The 16,226-nt window shown below is 50.8% G+C and overlaps 1 protein-coding gene across 1 annotated transcript in view; it reads left to right on the top strand.

Annotated features, from left to right (window-relative positions):
- The window catches only part of LOC140395926 (GLIPR1-like protein 1), a 67,728-nt gene that overhangs the window by 30,438 nt on the left and 21,064 nt on the right, over positions 1-16,226 (top strand). Inside the window, exons 2-3 of the mRNA XM_072483975.1 lie at positions 10,174-10,419; positions 15,106-15,218. Of these exons, the coding sequence (XP_072340076.1) occupies positions 10,174-10,419; positions 15,106-15,218 (359 nt within the window). The remainder of the gene's footprint in view (positions 1-10,173; positions 10,420-15,105; positions 15,219-16,226) is intronic.

Genomic DNA, 16,226 nt, shown 5'->3' with positions numbered 1-16,226 from the left:
CGAGGACCTGACGGACCGGGCATGCCATCGAAGACTCTGGCTGAGCAGGGGGACAGTGCGACATATCTGCAAGATCATGGTGCACCTGGCACTGCGGGGGAATGGGGGAGGGCTCCCGCTGGCCGCCAAGGTGATAGTCGCCCTGAACATTTACTCCACGGAGTCTTTCCAGGTGCCAAGTGGGGACCTGTCCGGGATCTCAGCGCTCGGTGCAAAGTGCATCCGCGCCGTCGTGGAGGCCCTATATGCCCAGTTGGCACAAAGCATCCATTTCAATGTGGTCCAACCGCGCCAGGATGTCTGCGCAGCAGGGTTCGCCGCCATTGACCGCTCGGTGCACAAGTGCATCCACGCCGTGACGGAGGCCCTAAATTCCCAGTTGGCACAATGCATCCATTTCAATGTGGACCAACCCCGCCAGGATGCCTGCGCAGCAGGGTTCGTCGCCATTGACAGGATGCCCCAGGGCCAGAGGGGATTGATGGAATGCATGTCACTCTGCGGGCATCTGCAGATGACAGGCCGCTCTACACAAACCGAAAGGGGTTCTGCTCTACATATCAGTGCAGCTGATATGTGACCATCAGATGTGCCGATACCCTGGAAGTGTGCACAACGCTTTCATCCTGGCACACTCAACAATCCCCGGCCTCTTCGAGGTACACCCCTAACTGGGGGGGTTGGTTCCTGGGCAAAAGGGGTTATGTGCTGCGGCCATGGCTGATGACGCCTGGAGGTCACAGACCGAAGCGGAGATCCACTACAACGACACCCATGCCGCGACCAGGGGTATGGTCGAGTGGTGCTTTGGCATCCTGAAGATGCAGTTCAGATTCTGGACTATTCTGGAGGGCCCTCCAATATAACACTGGGAGGAAGGCCCACATCGTGGCAGCCCGCTGCATCCTCCACAACATCACGCAGCAGAGAGGCGACGTGCTGGTGGAGGAGGATGAACGCCAAGCCTCGTCCGAAATAGGAGAATGCGGTGGAGGGCGAGGATGGGCAGGACATTGGGCCCAGGCAGGCATGGGAAGCCCCACCACATTAGCGCCAGGGACAAATACATCCTGGCCACCCCCCAGCATGCAACCTCCTCTGTGATACATACCTGTCACACTATGGGGTTGTGGGCCCTGGGTTGGCAGTAACAGTGGGTATGGAGGATGGTAACCCGCTCTGCAATGAGAGCTGATGCTCCGTATCGTTCGACAACGTCTGTCTCCTGCCCATGATAGCACCTCCCACAGTTCACCTGGGTGTAATGCTGCCATTCCATCACGGTGCATCAAATCCCTGGGGTGGCGACGATGGGGTTGGGGCACCAGAGCGGAGAATGCCGGCTGAACTGTGGTTCTTGAACGCAGTCCACCCCCAACGTCTGCCAATTCACCAGTGCCAACTTAACTGGTGTCTTAACTTTCTGGACTTACGACTTCCGGTTGCGGCAAGGATGAGCTAGCCGCACGTTTCGGCGGCTCCAGCTCCGACGGACCTTCGGGCTCTTTTAAGAGCAGACCGAAAAACCCGGTGGGAGGTGCGTGGGAAGGGAGTGTCCCCCCCCGAACGACGGAGGAAAAACCGTCGGCGGCGGCTGCAGCCCGAAGAATCTGCAACCAGAAGGTCAGAGGGAGTGGAACAAAATGGCGGCGGAGGGATCGCAGGTGACATGGGGGCCTGAGCAGGACCTACTGAAGAAGGAGGTAATGACCCCGATGTTACAGGCAATTGAGGGGCTTAAAGAGACTTTAAAGACCCAGGAGACTGAGCTTCGCGTGATGGAGCAGAAGGTATCAGGTATTGAGGACGAGGTCCTGGGCCTGGCGGTTAAGACTCAGACGCACGAGGCACTTCATAAAAAGTGTGCTGACAGGATTGAGGCCCTTGAAAATGGAGCGCGAAGGAAGAACCTTAGGATACTAGGTCTCCCTGAGGGCGTGGAAGGAGTGGACTGTGGAGCGTACGCAAGTAAGATGCTGAGCTCACTGATGGGTGCTGAGGCCCCTGCGGGCCCCATGGAGGTGGAGTGGGCAAATCGGATCCCGGCGAGAAGACCAAAAGCGGGAGAACCACCGAGGGCGATAATCGTGCGATTCTACCACCTTAAGGACAGAGAAGAGGTCCTGAAATGGGCTAAAAAGGTGCGGAGTAGCAGATGGGAGATGCTGTGGTAAGGATATACCAGGACTGGAGTGCGGAGGTGGTGAGAAGGAGGGCGAGCTTTAACCGAGCCAAAGAGGTTTTGCACAAAAGGAAGGTGAAGTTTGGGATGCTGCAGCCGGCAAGACTATGGGTCACGTATCAGGAGAGACACTATTATTTTGAGACGGCGGAGGAAGCATGGTCCTTCATCAATGAAGAGAAACTGGACCTGAACTGAGGGACTGACGCTGCAGGGAATTGTTATTGTTATTGTTTTTGTTAATGTTATGGTGAAAGTGAATCGAGAAGTAAACAAGGAAGGGGGGGGACACTGGGGAAATGTGGGTGCCGGTGAGGGGGGAAAGGCGGGACATAGTTGGAGAATGGGGAAGGGGAGGGGGAGGGGAAAGGGAGCTGCGCCATAAGAGGCGGGTTAGGTAAAGGGATGTTCACGCGCCAGAAAGAATAAGGCGGGAAAACAGGCGCAAGGCGGATGGGAGTTCCCTCACACCGGGGGGGCCGAGGAGTGAGCAGGAGTAGCTGGGGTCAGTTGAAGTCAGCTGATTTACGGAAGTGATATGGGGGGAGCAATCTAGCTAGATAGGGATCTGGGGGGGGGGGGGGGGGGGGACAACTGGGTTGCTGCTGCGGAAATCTAAAAGGAAATGGCTAAAGAGTGGGTGGTCGGGGGCGGAGTGCGACGCTGGGGGAGCGAGCGGGAGCGCGGAGGCGGGATATGGGACTGGCCGAGAGAAGGTAATGGCTAGTCGACACAGGAGGGGAGCAGGTAGCCCCCCAGTGAGGCTGATCACGTGGAACGTGAGAGGCCTGAATGGACCGATAAAAAGGGTCCGAGCGCTCGCGCATTTGAAAGGACTAAGGGCAGACGTGGCTATGCTCCAAGAGACGCACCTAAAGGTGGCGGACCAAGTTAGGCTAAGGAAAGGATGGGTGGGACAGGTGTTCCACTCAGGACTGGACGCAAAGAACAGAGGGGTGGCCATTTTGGTGGGGAAACGGGTAGCATTTGAAGCAAAGAACATCGTAGCAGACAGTGGAGGTATATATGTAATGGTGAGTGGTAGGCTGGAGGGAATGGAGGTCGTGTTGGTTAATGCGTATGCCCCAAATTGGGACGATGCGGGGTTCATGAGACGGATGCTGGTGCGTATTCTGGACCTGGAGGCAGGAAATTTGATTTTAGGAGGGGACTTCAACACGGTGCTGGACCCGGGGCTAGATAGATCCAGCTCAAGGACCGGAAGAAGGCTGGCAGCGGCCAAGGTACTTAAGGGGTTTATGGACCAAATGGGGGGAGTGGATCCATGGCGATTTCTTAGACCTAGGGCTAGGGAGTTCTCCTTCTTCTCCCATGTTCATAAAGTGTACTCCCGGATAGATTTTTTTGTTTTAGGAAGGTCGTTGATCTCTAGGGTGGAAGAAGCTGAATACTCAGCCATAGCGGTTTCGGACCATGCCCCACATTGGGTGGACCTGGAAGTAGGAGAGGACAGGGAGCAGAGAACACTCTGGCATTTAGATGTGGGACTGATGGCGGATGAGGGAGTGTGTGCACGAGTGAGGGGGTGTATTGAGAGATACCTGGAGGTCAATGACGACGGCGAGGTCCCTGTGGGAGTGGTCTGGGAAGCACTAAAAGCGGTGGTCAGAGGAGAGCTGATTTCTATTGGGGCCTACAAAAGGAAAACAGAGGCCAAGGAAAGGAATAGACTACTGGGGGAGATTTTAAGGGTGGACAGGGAATTTGCAGAGACCCCGGAGGAGGAGCTGTACAGGGAGAGGAGACGACTCCAGACCGAGTTTGACTTTCTGACCACCAGAAAGGCGGAGGTACTGTGGAGGAAGGCACAGGGGAGGAGGTATGAATATGGGGAAAAGGCTAGTCGCCTGTTGGCGCACCAACTGCGAAAGAGGGCAGCAGCGAGGGAGATAGGAGGAATTAGGGATGAAAGGGGAGACACTGAGCGAAGGGCAGGAAAGATAAACGAGGTGTTTAAGACCTTTTATGAGGAACTGTATAGGTCTCAGCCCCCAGAGGGAGAGGAGGGGATGCGGAAGTTCCTGGACCAATTGAGGTTCCCGAAAGTGGAGGAGCAGGAGGTGGAAGGCCTGGGGGCACCGATTGAGGTGGATGAGGTTATTAAGGGACTGGGAAGCATGCAAGCAGGGAAGGCCCCGGGGCCGGACGGGTTCCCGGTGGAATACTACAGAAAATATGTGGACTTGTTGGCCCCGTTGTTGGCGAGGACGTTCAATGAGGCCAGGGAAGGGGGGACTCTACCCCCGACGATGTCGGAGGCGACGATATCGCTAATTTTGAAGAGGGACAAAGATCCGTTGCAGTGCGGGTCCTATAGACCTATTTCACTATTGAACGTGGACGCCAAAGGTGCTGGCATCGAGGATAGAGGACTGTGTCCCGGGGGTGGTGCACGAAGACCAGACTGGGTTCGTAAAAGGGAGACAACTGAATGTTAACGTGCGACGACTATTAGGGGTGATAATGATGCCCTCAGTGGAGGGGGAGGCAGAGATAGTGGCGGCAATAGTGCTTTCAGGGGTGTGGGTTGGAGAGGGCAAGGTGTCAGAGATTTACAGAGAGATGAGGGAAGAGGGGGAGGAGTCGGTGGGCGAACTAAAAGGAAAGTGGGAAGAAGAATTAGGGGAGGAGATAGAGGAGGGTATGTGGGCTGATGCCCTAAGCAGGGTAAATTCCTCTTCCTCATGCGCCAGGCTTGGCCTGATTCAATTTAAGGTGCTACATAGAGCACACATAACGGGGGCAAGATTGAGCAGGTTTTTTGGAGTGGAGAACAGATGTGGGAGGTGTGGCGGGAGCCCGGCAAACCACACACATATGTTTTGGGCGTGCCCGGCACTGGAAGGATATTGGAAGGGAGTGACGGGAGTGATCTCGCAGGTGGTGAATGCCCGGGTCAAACCTAGCTGGGGGTTAGCTATATTTGGAGTTGCGGAAGAGCCGGGAGTGTAGGAGGCGAAAGAAGCCGATATCGTGGCCTTTGCGTCCCTCGTAGCCCGGCGCAGGATCCTACTCATGTGGAAGGAGGCGAAACCCCCCGGACTGGAGGCCTGGGTAAACGATATGGCGGGGTTTATTAAACTGGAGCGGATAAAGTTTGCCCTGAGAGGATCGGCTCAAGGGTTCACCAGGCGGTGGCAGCCATTTCTCGACTACCTAGGGGAACGTTAGAGGGAAGACATGACCAGCAGCAGCAACCCGGGGGGAGGAGGTTTAGTTGAATATAGGTCAATTGAGAATGAGGTTTTGTTGTGTATTATTATTATTATTGTTAAAAAGTTTAAAATTTCTGTTTTGTTATCGTTTCGTTTGTTTTGTAAGCGGGAAAAATGTTGTTCAGGGAAACATTTTTCAATAAAATATATATTTTTTTAAAACTTTCTGGCCTTCCGGACCCTAACACTATGTCAGGGTGGGTCTCCATACTGTACATCAGGAGTGGAGGCGACCTGCTATAATGCCCGCCTTGCGACTTTAGTCCTCGTTGGCAGCCGTCTTCTGGGACGACCGGACCTGGATGGGCCCGGCTGCTGCTCGGGTGCCCCAGTTGGCATGGTGCCACTCTGTTCTGCCCACCAGATGCGCCAAGGACAAGAGGGGGGCGGAGACGGAGGTGCTCTGCTGTTCCGGCACCTCCCCTGCGGGAGTCACCAGCCCCGTCACCACCTCCTCCCTCGGGGTATCCAATGGCCCCCTGGTTGCTCCATGGGACAGGGATGCGAGCAGAGCTATCACCGAAGGTTTCCCTGCCACCTGGCGCTGCTAATCCTGGAAGCTCGCTCTTGTCTCGGCCAAAGCCTGCATGCCCGTGGCCATGGACCATCTCCGTCAGAGACTGCGTCACATCACGCTGTGACTGTGACACCACCTGAGTCTGTGCAACATTAGCCAGTGACTGCGCCATCTCCTGGGACTGGGACACCTCCCTCTCTGTCTGTGTGCCATGTCGGCCAGTGCCTGGACAATGCCACCAACCCTCCCAGACATGGCCCTCTGTTCACTGGGTCTCTGTGAGATGGCTCTGGCACATGGTTGCCTGTGAGGGGACAAGCCTGTCCTAGGTCTCGGCCACCAGCTGCACAGATTGCCCCAAGCCTTGGACTTGCTGATCCATAGCCACAACCCTCACCCTCAAGCCTCCACCGCAGAAGTCACGCATGTAGTGTTGGCCTGGGTGGCATGCACGGTCGGCACCATCTCCTGCTCCTGCACATGGTTGGACTCCTCCACCTGTGTCTGCAAGTGCTGGATAGAACATAGAACAATACAGCGCAGTACAGGCCCTTCGGCCCACGATGTTGCACCGAAACAAAAGCCATCTAACCTACACTATGCCCTTATCATCCATATGTTTATCCAATAAACTTTTAAATGCCCTCAATGTTGGCGAGTTCACTACTGTAGCAGGTAGGGCATTCCACGGCCTCACTACTCTTTGCGTAAAGAACCTACCTCTGACCTCTGTCCTATATCTATTACCCCTCAGTTTAAAGTTATGTCCCCTCGTGCCAGCCATTTCCATCCGCGGGAGAAGGCTCTCACTGTCCACCCTATCCAACCCCCTAATCATTTTGTATGCCTCTATTAAGTCTCCTCTTAACCTTCTCTCTACAACACTGGATGCTCTACAACAATCCCTCATGTAATCCCTGGTCTTCACAATAGATGGGACAGTTCCTTCCGGAAGTCCGTAACACATCAGGATGGCAGCTAGTCCCTGGGGTTGACCCACCATCCGACCTTCTGCCCTCTCGGGAGTTCCTACCTCCACCTGATGTACTACTGCATGTGTGTGGTGAGCACCAGTGAGCGTCCCAGGAGCCCCTTCACGAAAGTGCCCAACCGAGGTGAGTGTCTCTGGAATGGTGGAGGGTGTTGGAGACAGCTGTGACATCAGATTCAAACTCTGGGATGTCCTGGGTCGCAAGCGTATGGGTCCCCTCCGTGTCGGTGTCATCATTGCTGCTCGGCAAGGCGGGGGGAGGACACCAGAAGGACCCGTCCCATCACCAGCAGCTCCTGGACAAAAGACAAGGCACATGATTTGACCATGGGCCGGGAGGTTGTGAGGGTGGTGTGTTATGGGGGTGAGGGTGGGGTGGTTGACATACATGTCAAGGGGAACTGCAACTAAGCGGGGTCTCACAGACCTCTCCCGATGTCGAGCTCCACCCCGGCAACTTCACTTTCCTCAGGCCCGCCGACCACGTCCAAGGCCCGCAGCTCTGCCACAGTGAGGATCCTAAGGTCCCCTTCTAGTCTTTCTCCGCTCCCTGAAGTTATGAGCGACCTCCTTGGTGGTGGGGAGGGGCTGGGGGGGGGACAGAATGCGCACAGTGTTAGACAGTCTGACGCAAGCAGCCCAGGGGGTGGGTGGCTGGTAGTTTCAGTGGCCGGGGGCACCTGGCCATGGTGGCCAGTATAGGTGCTGGCATGTGGTGCAGGATGGGTGTTCAGCTACCTTCCGAGTTGGGGGTGTGGTGTGACTACTCACCCTGGCCGACCCGAGGAGGTTGTGCAGCTTTTTACGGCATTACATGCTGGTCCGGACAGTGTTGCTGGTGGCGCTGACGGCCTCTGCCACGTGTGCCCAGGAATGGCGATGGCTGGCAGCCTCCTTGCCAAGGTAAAGTGTGGTCTGCCTCTCCCCGGTGTCCAGGAGGGTCTCGAGCTCGGCATCCGTAAATCTCGTTGCCGCTCTCTGCTGCCATTTTGTTGGCTGGTGTGTGTGTGGAAAGTGAAGTGTGTATATGCGGCTGCAGCTGGTTAGCCTCCTGGATGTCAATCACAAACTCGGCAAATCCAGCACCGTTTCTCATTGGAATCGACTGTGTACCACCTGACGCCGGTGCTAGCCCCTTAACAGTCGCTGAATTGGTCCAGGCGCTAGTTTTGCTGTTGTGGAAGTCCACGAATCCTGCCCCGGCAGCGACACTTACTCTCAGGAACAGAGAATCCCGTTGCATATTCCAACCACTCGCTTGTATAAAAACATTTATTCTGAATTCTCCCTTGTATTTATTAGTGATTAGTTTACTTCTTTTAAATGAAAATTCATGTGGAAACTCTTCAGCTAAACCATTTCAGGCTCCAAACAAAACCCTAGACCACAATACTGAAATTAAAACCAATCATGCCCAACATCTTAATCCCCCTCGAACCAACTGAAAGCTGTGAGTAGATAAAGAAATAAAACATTTAGTATGGAATGTCAGGACACTGTTGCATTCATTACATTGTTTTTATAAAATTTACATAGACACTTCCTCCAAACCAGTTCAGTCTTTACATTATATTAGAATTTTGTAGTGAGAGATTTTCAAGATATTAGGCGCGATTCACCAAAAATGACTAAATGTCATTTTGGGTGAATTTGGCTGGGTGTTTTGTGCCAGCTGCAATGATGAGACTGTGACCTGTATTCACTCACACAGTGCAAGAAATGAGCCACATGTGAATCTCACCATGCCTGGCTCCCTCATTGTCTGATTCACCCGACCCATGCCTCAGCTGCTCACCGTCAAGAAGAGGGAGTCAAACCGAGTCCCAGCCTATCACTGTCATAATGCCGGCCAGTCTACAACTCCAGTTTAAACATGCACAGGGTTCTGCTGGAATTAAAGACACAGGCTGCCTTTAAGATACAGATCCATTAATCATCCATGGATCAAAAATGTACGGCAAAAAAATAAAAGAAAAGGGAGATAATGGAATAAGCAGGAAAGACCCTTACAACAGCATGCAGTAAATAAAAACAACTCTTGAAGTGGGCATTTTTCTTTAAATTGTTGTACCTTATTCACCATTGTTGGAAAATGTTTCCAACCTTTTCGGCAGTGTGGTAGCACAGTGGTTGGCACGGTTGCTTCACAGCGCCAGGGTCCCAGGTTCGATTCCCAGCTTGGGTCACTGTGCGGAGTTTGCACGTTCGCCCCGTGTCTGCGTGGGTTTCCTCCGGGTGCTCCGGTTTCCTCCCACAGTCCAAAGGTGTGCAGGTTAGGTGAATTGGCCATGCTAAATTTCCCTTAGTGTCCAAAAAGGCGAGGTGCGGTTACTGGGTTACGAGGATAGGGTGGAGGTGTGGGGCGCTCTTTCCAAATGGCCGGTGCAGACTCGATGGGCCCATTGGCCTTCTGCACTGTAAATTCTATGTTTATGCAAAAGGATGTTGTTTATGAAAAATAAACCTCTAATTTGTTGCCACATGCACTTACAGAAATGTTTTTCTTTCAAAATTACTTCATTTCTCCACAGCTAATCAATGAAGAAAAATGTTCTGATTTGCCTTCGATTTGAAATGTCTAACGTTCCACAACTCCTTATTGAGCTCATATGCCACAGATTTCCCCCTCATCCACCAGTCAATGTCCTGCTCCTATTATGTTCTTTGGTTTCTTCACAATTTATTGCGTTTCTAATTCAATGTCATCTGCAAACTTAAGTCGTAAGTTCCTCTTCCTTCATTCAAAAGGTAGTTGGATGAATACCTGAAGAAGGAAAGTCTTCAGGGCTATGGGAAAAGAACAAGGAGTAGCACTCTCAAAAATGCTAGTGCATGCATACTGGGCTGAAGTGTATCTTTCCATGATATATGGTGAAAAGCTTTTAACTAGTGCGACTTTTACAGCCCACTGAAGTAAATTTGGGGGATCATATTTACATTGTGAAAAGTAGTTATTTGAGAAGATTTCCCGCATTTTAATTTATAGTTGAGTGAATGAGTTAATTTTGAAAACTCAAAAAAAATACATAAGTGACTGCTTTAGCAGTTAAAACACAGTAGTTAAGAACTCAATTAGCTGTTGATCAGAATGCTGAAATTGTGTATTAATGCATAGGGAGTGGAGTAAAAATGGCACTGACATTATCACTGAGCTTTATTATTGATTAAATGCTCTGGACTGAGGAGCTGAGTAAAATTAGTGCATGATGTGTTCTTATGGTATTGTAACTTTTTCCCCCAAATCTAGAGCTGGGATGCAGGTCTTGCTAAAACTGCAAAAGCATGGAGCAAAACTTGCAGCTCTGCAAAGAATCCACACCTGGAGAGAGGAGATGGTCATCCAAGTTTTGATACTGTAGGAGAAAACAGCTATATTGCATCAGGCACCATTTCTATCGTCGATGCCATTCAATCATGGAACGATGAAGGAACTCATTTTGATTTTGCAAACAACTTATGTGCCAAGAAATACGTGTGCAAACATTATACTCAGGTAACCAATACTTTTGCCTCCATTACACCCTGTGCAAGATATATTTCTGTCATATGTTCTATACTAAGGATATGCAGTTGCAGTTATACTGTAATCTCCCAGTACCAGTTCTGTTCCTTATGTTGGATGAGGTGTAATTCTGTGAGTTGAAGTGGACTATAAGCATTTCCTCCCAAGGATGCATATATTGCTTCTATATACTACTTTGTATCGTGGGGGTGAGAAATGCAAAACCTTGTTTTGACTCAGGAATGCAGTCACAATAACAGGCATTTCTGGGCTTAAATCCATACGCTTCTGGTTATGAAGAATATCTTGTGGATTGCAATATGAAATGATGTAGAACACTTCAGTTTGTAAATAATGATCTGCTTTAAGATTGGAATACCAGGGGACTTCCAGTGGCGGCCATGGAGTGAGTGGTCGCACATTTGGTAGCTCCCGCTCGTGGCGATCTTTTTGGGGCTTTTTCACCCGGTTTTCAAGTGGCAGTTTGACGGAAGTGTTGAGCCTCTATGCGGGGGGGGGGGGGAAGAGTTGAGCTTGGCCCCTCTCCAATCTCACATCCACGTGATGTGGAGAGTTACCGGAGATTACGATTGCGGAGTATTGCGCTACTACTACCGCTGGAAGCACCGATTTCCCCACTACAAAAAGGTCGATCCAGAGTAGAACCGGTGGACCTGGGAGAAGAAGGGGAAATCCTTCTCCCTTGGATGCGTGAACCTCCAGCGGTCCGCTGCCCCAATCTGCACATTGAAGGCATTCAGCTCTCTCGCCAAATTTGTTTGGTTCTCCGGTTTGGGACTGGATTTGACTGTTCATGGGCCTCGTACACAGTTAAAGTCCCTGCCCATGATGAGTCGGTGTGTGTCTATGTCGGGGAATTCTGCCATGGTTTTTTTCATGAATTCCATGCCATCCCAGTTGGGAGTGTACACGTTTACAGGGACCACTGGTGCCCCTTCCAGCGCACCACTAACTGTGGCATATCATCCTCCTGGGTCCGTAGCCGTCTTTGGCGCTGTGAAGGCTGTCCTCTTGTGTAGAAGTATGGCCACCCCCTTTGACCTCATCTTGTAACAAGATTGGTACGTCCCATCTACCCAGCTTTTCCTTACATGTAGTTGGTTCACCTCCCTCAGATGTGTCTCCTGGAGGAAGATAACAACAGCCCTCAAGAGTTTTCAGATGGGCAAAGACTTGGATCTTTTCACTGGGCTGTTAAGTTGTTAAGTCCCCTGACGTTCCATGCGACTATCCTGATTTGGGTGGGGGGAGGGTGTTCCTGGCTCCTTAACCCCTCCCCACCCCCCAGGGGCCAGGTCAACCATACTTACCTTGTGGATGTGCCCCGGACGTCGGGGTTTCCCTTTGTTTCATAGCCATCCAAAATGGCCGTGGTTACCATGTTCACCATGTGACTGTTCCCCTACCCTCCAGGGTTTCCCTTTTTGGGGGTTCGCCAAAATGATAGTTCCTGGCATTATTGTCTGCGTTAACGCCATGTGCAACCTGGCGTAGCCAGCATTTTATCCACCCCCCGATTCCACACCCCCCCTTGCGTCTGCCTACCTCATGTCTCCTCTCTTTCTCCCCCACCACCCCCTTTCTGCCAGGTATTACCTCCCTGTCAGGAGCTGCGACGTGGACACCCCTTCTCGTGCTGGCTTGCCCGCTAGTGCGGTACCCCCCCAGGAGCAGTCCTTACCTTCCCCCATCTGTTGGGGTCTTTCTTTCTCCCCCCACCCCCCAATCGCTCTCCTCACCTATTTCCTTATTGATCTCACCCCCTCGTTCCTGGGACCAAAGTTAAGTTATAAGTGAGGTAGTTCTATCCCACGCAGTTGTCCTCTTCAGTTCTTTACACAGAGTTTGTTTCTACTGTTGTTGCTGTTGCCTTCCCAGCCTGTGTCTGTGCAAAAACCCGTCCGTCTCAACCAGTGCGGTGAAAGTAGTATTCCTTCCCCTGGAAGGTTACCCACAGTTTGGCCAGGTACAGCATTCCAAGTTGCACCCCATCTTGTAAAGGACTGCCTTGGCTGCGTTAAATTCAGCATGGTGCTTGTGTGGTTTCCCCAATGTCCTGGTACATTCGGATCGAGTGGCCTTCCACTGGCAGGACCATGTGTGCCTTGCCCAGTTTGGAATCTTCTTCCGGTCTTGGTACCGGTGAAGTTTCACTATGACGGTCCTCGGTTTTATTTATTTATTAATTCATTTACGGGATGTGGGCGTCACTGGTTAGGCTAGCATTTATTGCCCATCCCTATTTGCCCTTCAGAAGGTGGTGGTGAGTTGCCTACTTGAACCATTGCAGTCCTTCAAGTGTAGGTACACTGTTAGAGAGTGAGTTCCAGGATTTTATCCCAGCGACAGTGAAGGAACGGTGATATATTTCCAAGTCAGGGTGGTGAGTGACTTGGAGAGGAACCTCCAGGTGGTGGGGTTCCCAGGTATCTGCTGCTCTTGTCCTAGAAGTTAAGTCTTGTGTTTGGAAGGTGCTGTCGAAGGAACCTTGGTGAGTTACTGCAGGGCATCTTGTAGATGGTACACATGGCTGCCACTGTTCTTCGATGGTGGAAGGTTTGAATATTTGTGGAAGGAGGAGCAATCAAGCGAGCTGCTTTGTCCTGGATGGTGTAGAGCTTCTTGAGTGTTGTTGGGAGCTGTACTCATCCAGGCAAGTGGAGAGTATTCCATTATACTCCTGACTTGTGCCTTGTAGATGGTTGCCAGGCTTTTGGGGGTCAGGAGGTAAGTTACCCGCCGTAGGATTCCTAGCCTTTGACCTGCCCTGGTAGCCGCAGTACTAATGTGGTTAGTCTAGTTCAATTGCTGATCAATAGTAACCTCCAGATTGTGGGGGATTTAACGATGGTAATACTATCGAACGTCAAGGGGCGATGGTTAGATCCTCTCTTGTAGGAGATGGTCATTTCCTGACACTTGTGTGGCGTGAATGCAACTTGCCACTTGTCAGCCCAAACCTGGATGTTGACCAGGTCTTGCTGCATTTGGACACGGACAGCTTCATTATCTGAGGAGTCATGAATGGTGCTGAACATTATGCAGTCATCTGCAAACAACCCCACTTCTGACCTTATGATGGAAGGCAGGTCATTGATGAAGCAGCTGAAGTTGGTTAGTCCTGGGACAGTACCCTCAGGAGTATGTCCTGGAGCTGAGGTAATTGACCTTCAACCACCACAACCATCTTTCTTTGTGCCAGGTATGACTCCAACCAGCGGAGAGTTTTCCCCCTGATTTCCATTGACTCCAGATTAGCTAGGGCTCCTTGATGCCATACCCGGTCTAATGCATTGATGTCAAGGGCAGTCACTATTACATCACTTCTGGAATTCAGCGCTTTTGTCCAAGTTTGAACCATGGCTGTAATGAGGTCAGGAGCTGAATGACCCTGGCGGAACCCAAAGTGAGCATCCATGAGCAGGTTATTGCCGAGTCAGTGCCTCTTGATAGCACTGTTGATGACTCCTTCTATCACTTTGCTGATGATGGAGAGTAGACTGATAGGACGGTAATTAGCTGTATTGGATTTGTCCTGTTTCTTGTGTACAGGACATACCTAGGCAATTTTCCACATTGCTGGGTAGATGCCAGTGTTGTAGCTGTACTGGAACAGCTTGGCTACGGGTGCGGCAGGTTTTGGAGCACAGGTAGTCCGTACTATTGCTAGAATATTATCTGAAACCCATAACCTTTGCAGTATCCAGTGCCTTCAGCCTTTTCTTGATATCACATGGAGTGAATCGTATTGGCTGAAGACTGACATCTGTGATGCTGGGGACTTCTGGAGGAGACCCGCTTTAGGCTTTGGCCTGAGTGACCTGTAGGCTCTGTCTATATCCGGAGGTTTTGGAAAGCTCTTCCTCCCAACCAGCTTACCCAGCACCTGGTCCACATATTCCGTGGGGTTCCTGCCCTCCATACTTTGCAGCAGACTCATGATGTGGAGGTTTGGCGGCGAGACCGGTTCTCCTAGTCCTTCATTTTTTCTCTCAGTGCCCCTTGTGTCACCACCAACCTTGCAATTTCGGTCTCCAGGGAGGCGATTCAGTCACTCTGGTCGGTTGCCGCATTCTCCAGGTCTCTGATTGTTGCCTCTTGTGCCTCCAACTGCTGCTCTATTCTAGCGCCACCTTGAATGGGGCCAGGGCATCAGTGACCACTGCCTTCACTGTTGCCATCATTTTGAGCATGATAGCGTCTGTGTTTTAGAAGCTCCTGCGTCAGGTTATCGATGGGTAGTGTGGCATGAGCCCGGTGTCCCAGCTCGCTCAGGTGCGGCTGGCTGTGACTGGTCCCACGTGTTTGCCAACGTTCCGTTCTTCCTCTCTCGGCTTTTACTAGTTTTTCCGGGTCCTAGAGTTATTCCTGGGCATTTCTTGGTATTGTGGTGGTCTTGGAGGGGGTTGGGGGTTTCATCAGATTTAGTGGCATATTTTTGTGCTAAAAGTGCCGATTTTCTGAGTTCTCCAACGAGAGCCACCTTTCCTGCAACCGCTCAGCACATCCCCGCCACCGGAACCCACATATAGAAAAATATTTGATGGCAAGATGAAATTATTAAAATGAAAATGTACTGTCTGATTTACCACAACGATTTGATAACTTTATATACATATTTTAAGATCATTAAATAATCTTTACATTATTTTCCAGCTTGTCTGGGGAGAAACGTATAAACTTGGCTGTGCAGCTAATCATTGCTCCAAAGGGATTAACGGTTCTAAAATAAAAGATGGAGCAATTTTTGTCTGTAATTATTCACCCAGGTAAATCCTTTTTACTGTTTTAGTTTGTAACACTATTTAAATGGTGTTGATTTTTATGAAAAGCAGAAAACCACTATTGATTTAATAGTTAATATCCTGCACAATGAGAACAATTGATTGTTTGCTGCTCAGAAAGTGTCACTACTTCTGGGTAATACACTTTACTTTTAATTAAAAATTGCAACACATGGGTAGCAAATTGCATTAAGTGTGGTAAAAATAGAAAATTGCAGGATTTTTGATAAAATGTTACACCATGACCTTACCTTAGTCACCAGATTTATTGCAATTTGAGTTATTTGCTCTTGTCTTAAATTTCGCTAAGCATTATCCTTGCAGTAGCTACAGGGCTTCTAACAACCAAAAGGGAAGAATAGATCACATAAGTGTTAATTCTGCATAATGTTTTAGATCTCTTGATTTTCTTTTCTTTTTTTTAATGTTTTTATTCTCCATTTTCACGTTTTCCTTCAAAATTTACACCCCACCCACAAACAGTAAACGGTAACAAATGCAAAATCAATCCCCTTAACAATAACAACGATCCCATCCTCCCACCACCCCAAACAACGGCCCACCTGTCAATATATGCATCCAATGAAACAAACCCTCCCACGGTGGAAACAAAAAAATAAAGGAGAAAAAGAAAAAGGAGTCCGGGACCGCCCATGGTCACCATTAACCTATAGAGTCCACTCGCTCTCCTCCTACACTCAACGCCATCCAACCTCTGAAAGAGTACCGTACATGATACCCAAGAGTTGTAAACACCGCCGCCCCTCACCCTCTGCAACTCCTCCCGTCCACTGCCTCTTGTAAAACTCCTTCCCCCAACCTCGGTTCCTTCCCCCCAACTTTCCACCCCGGCTAGACCACTCGGACCCTGTTCTGCCAGGCTCCGATGGCCACAGCCCCTCCCCCCACCTCACTCCCGTTCACTGGCCGGCTTAAACCGGCCAGCGTGGAGGCCCCCGCCCGGGTCCCTTTCCCCCTTGCCCGGCCCTAGGA

This window comes from Scyliorhinus torazame, chromosome 19, assembly GCF_047496885.1.
Source record: "Scyliorhinus torazame isolate Kashiwa2021f chromosome 19, sScyTor2.1, whole genome shotgun sequence".
Classification (NCBI taxonomy): domain Eukaryota; kingdom Metazoa; phylum Chordata; class Chondrichthyes; order Carcharhiniformes; family Scyliorhinidae; genus Scyliorhinus; species Scyliorhinus torazame.
The sequence above is the reverse complement of the archived record's forward strand: the minus strand, read 5'-3'. Positions and strand labels throughout refer to the sequence as shown.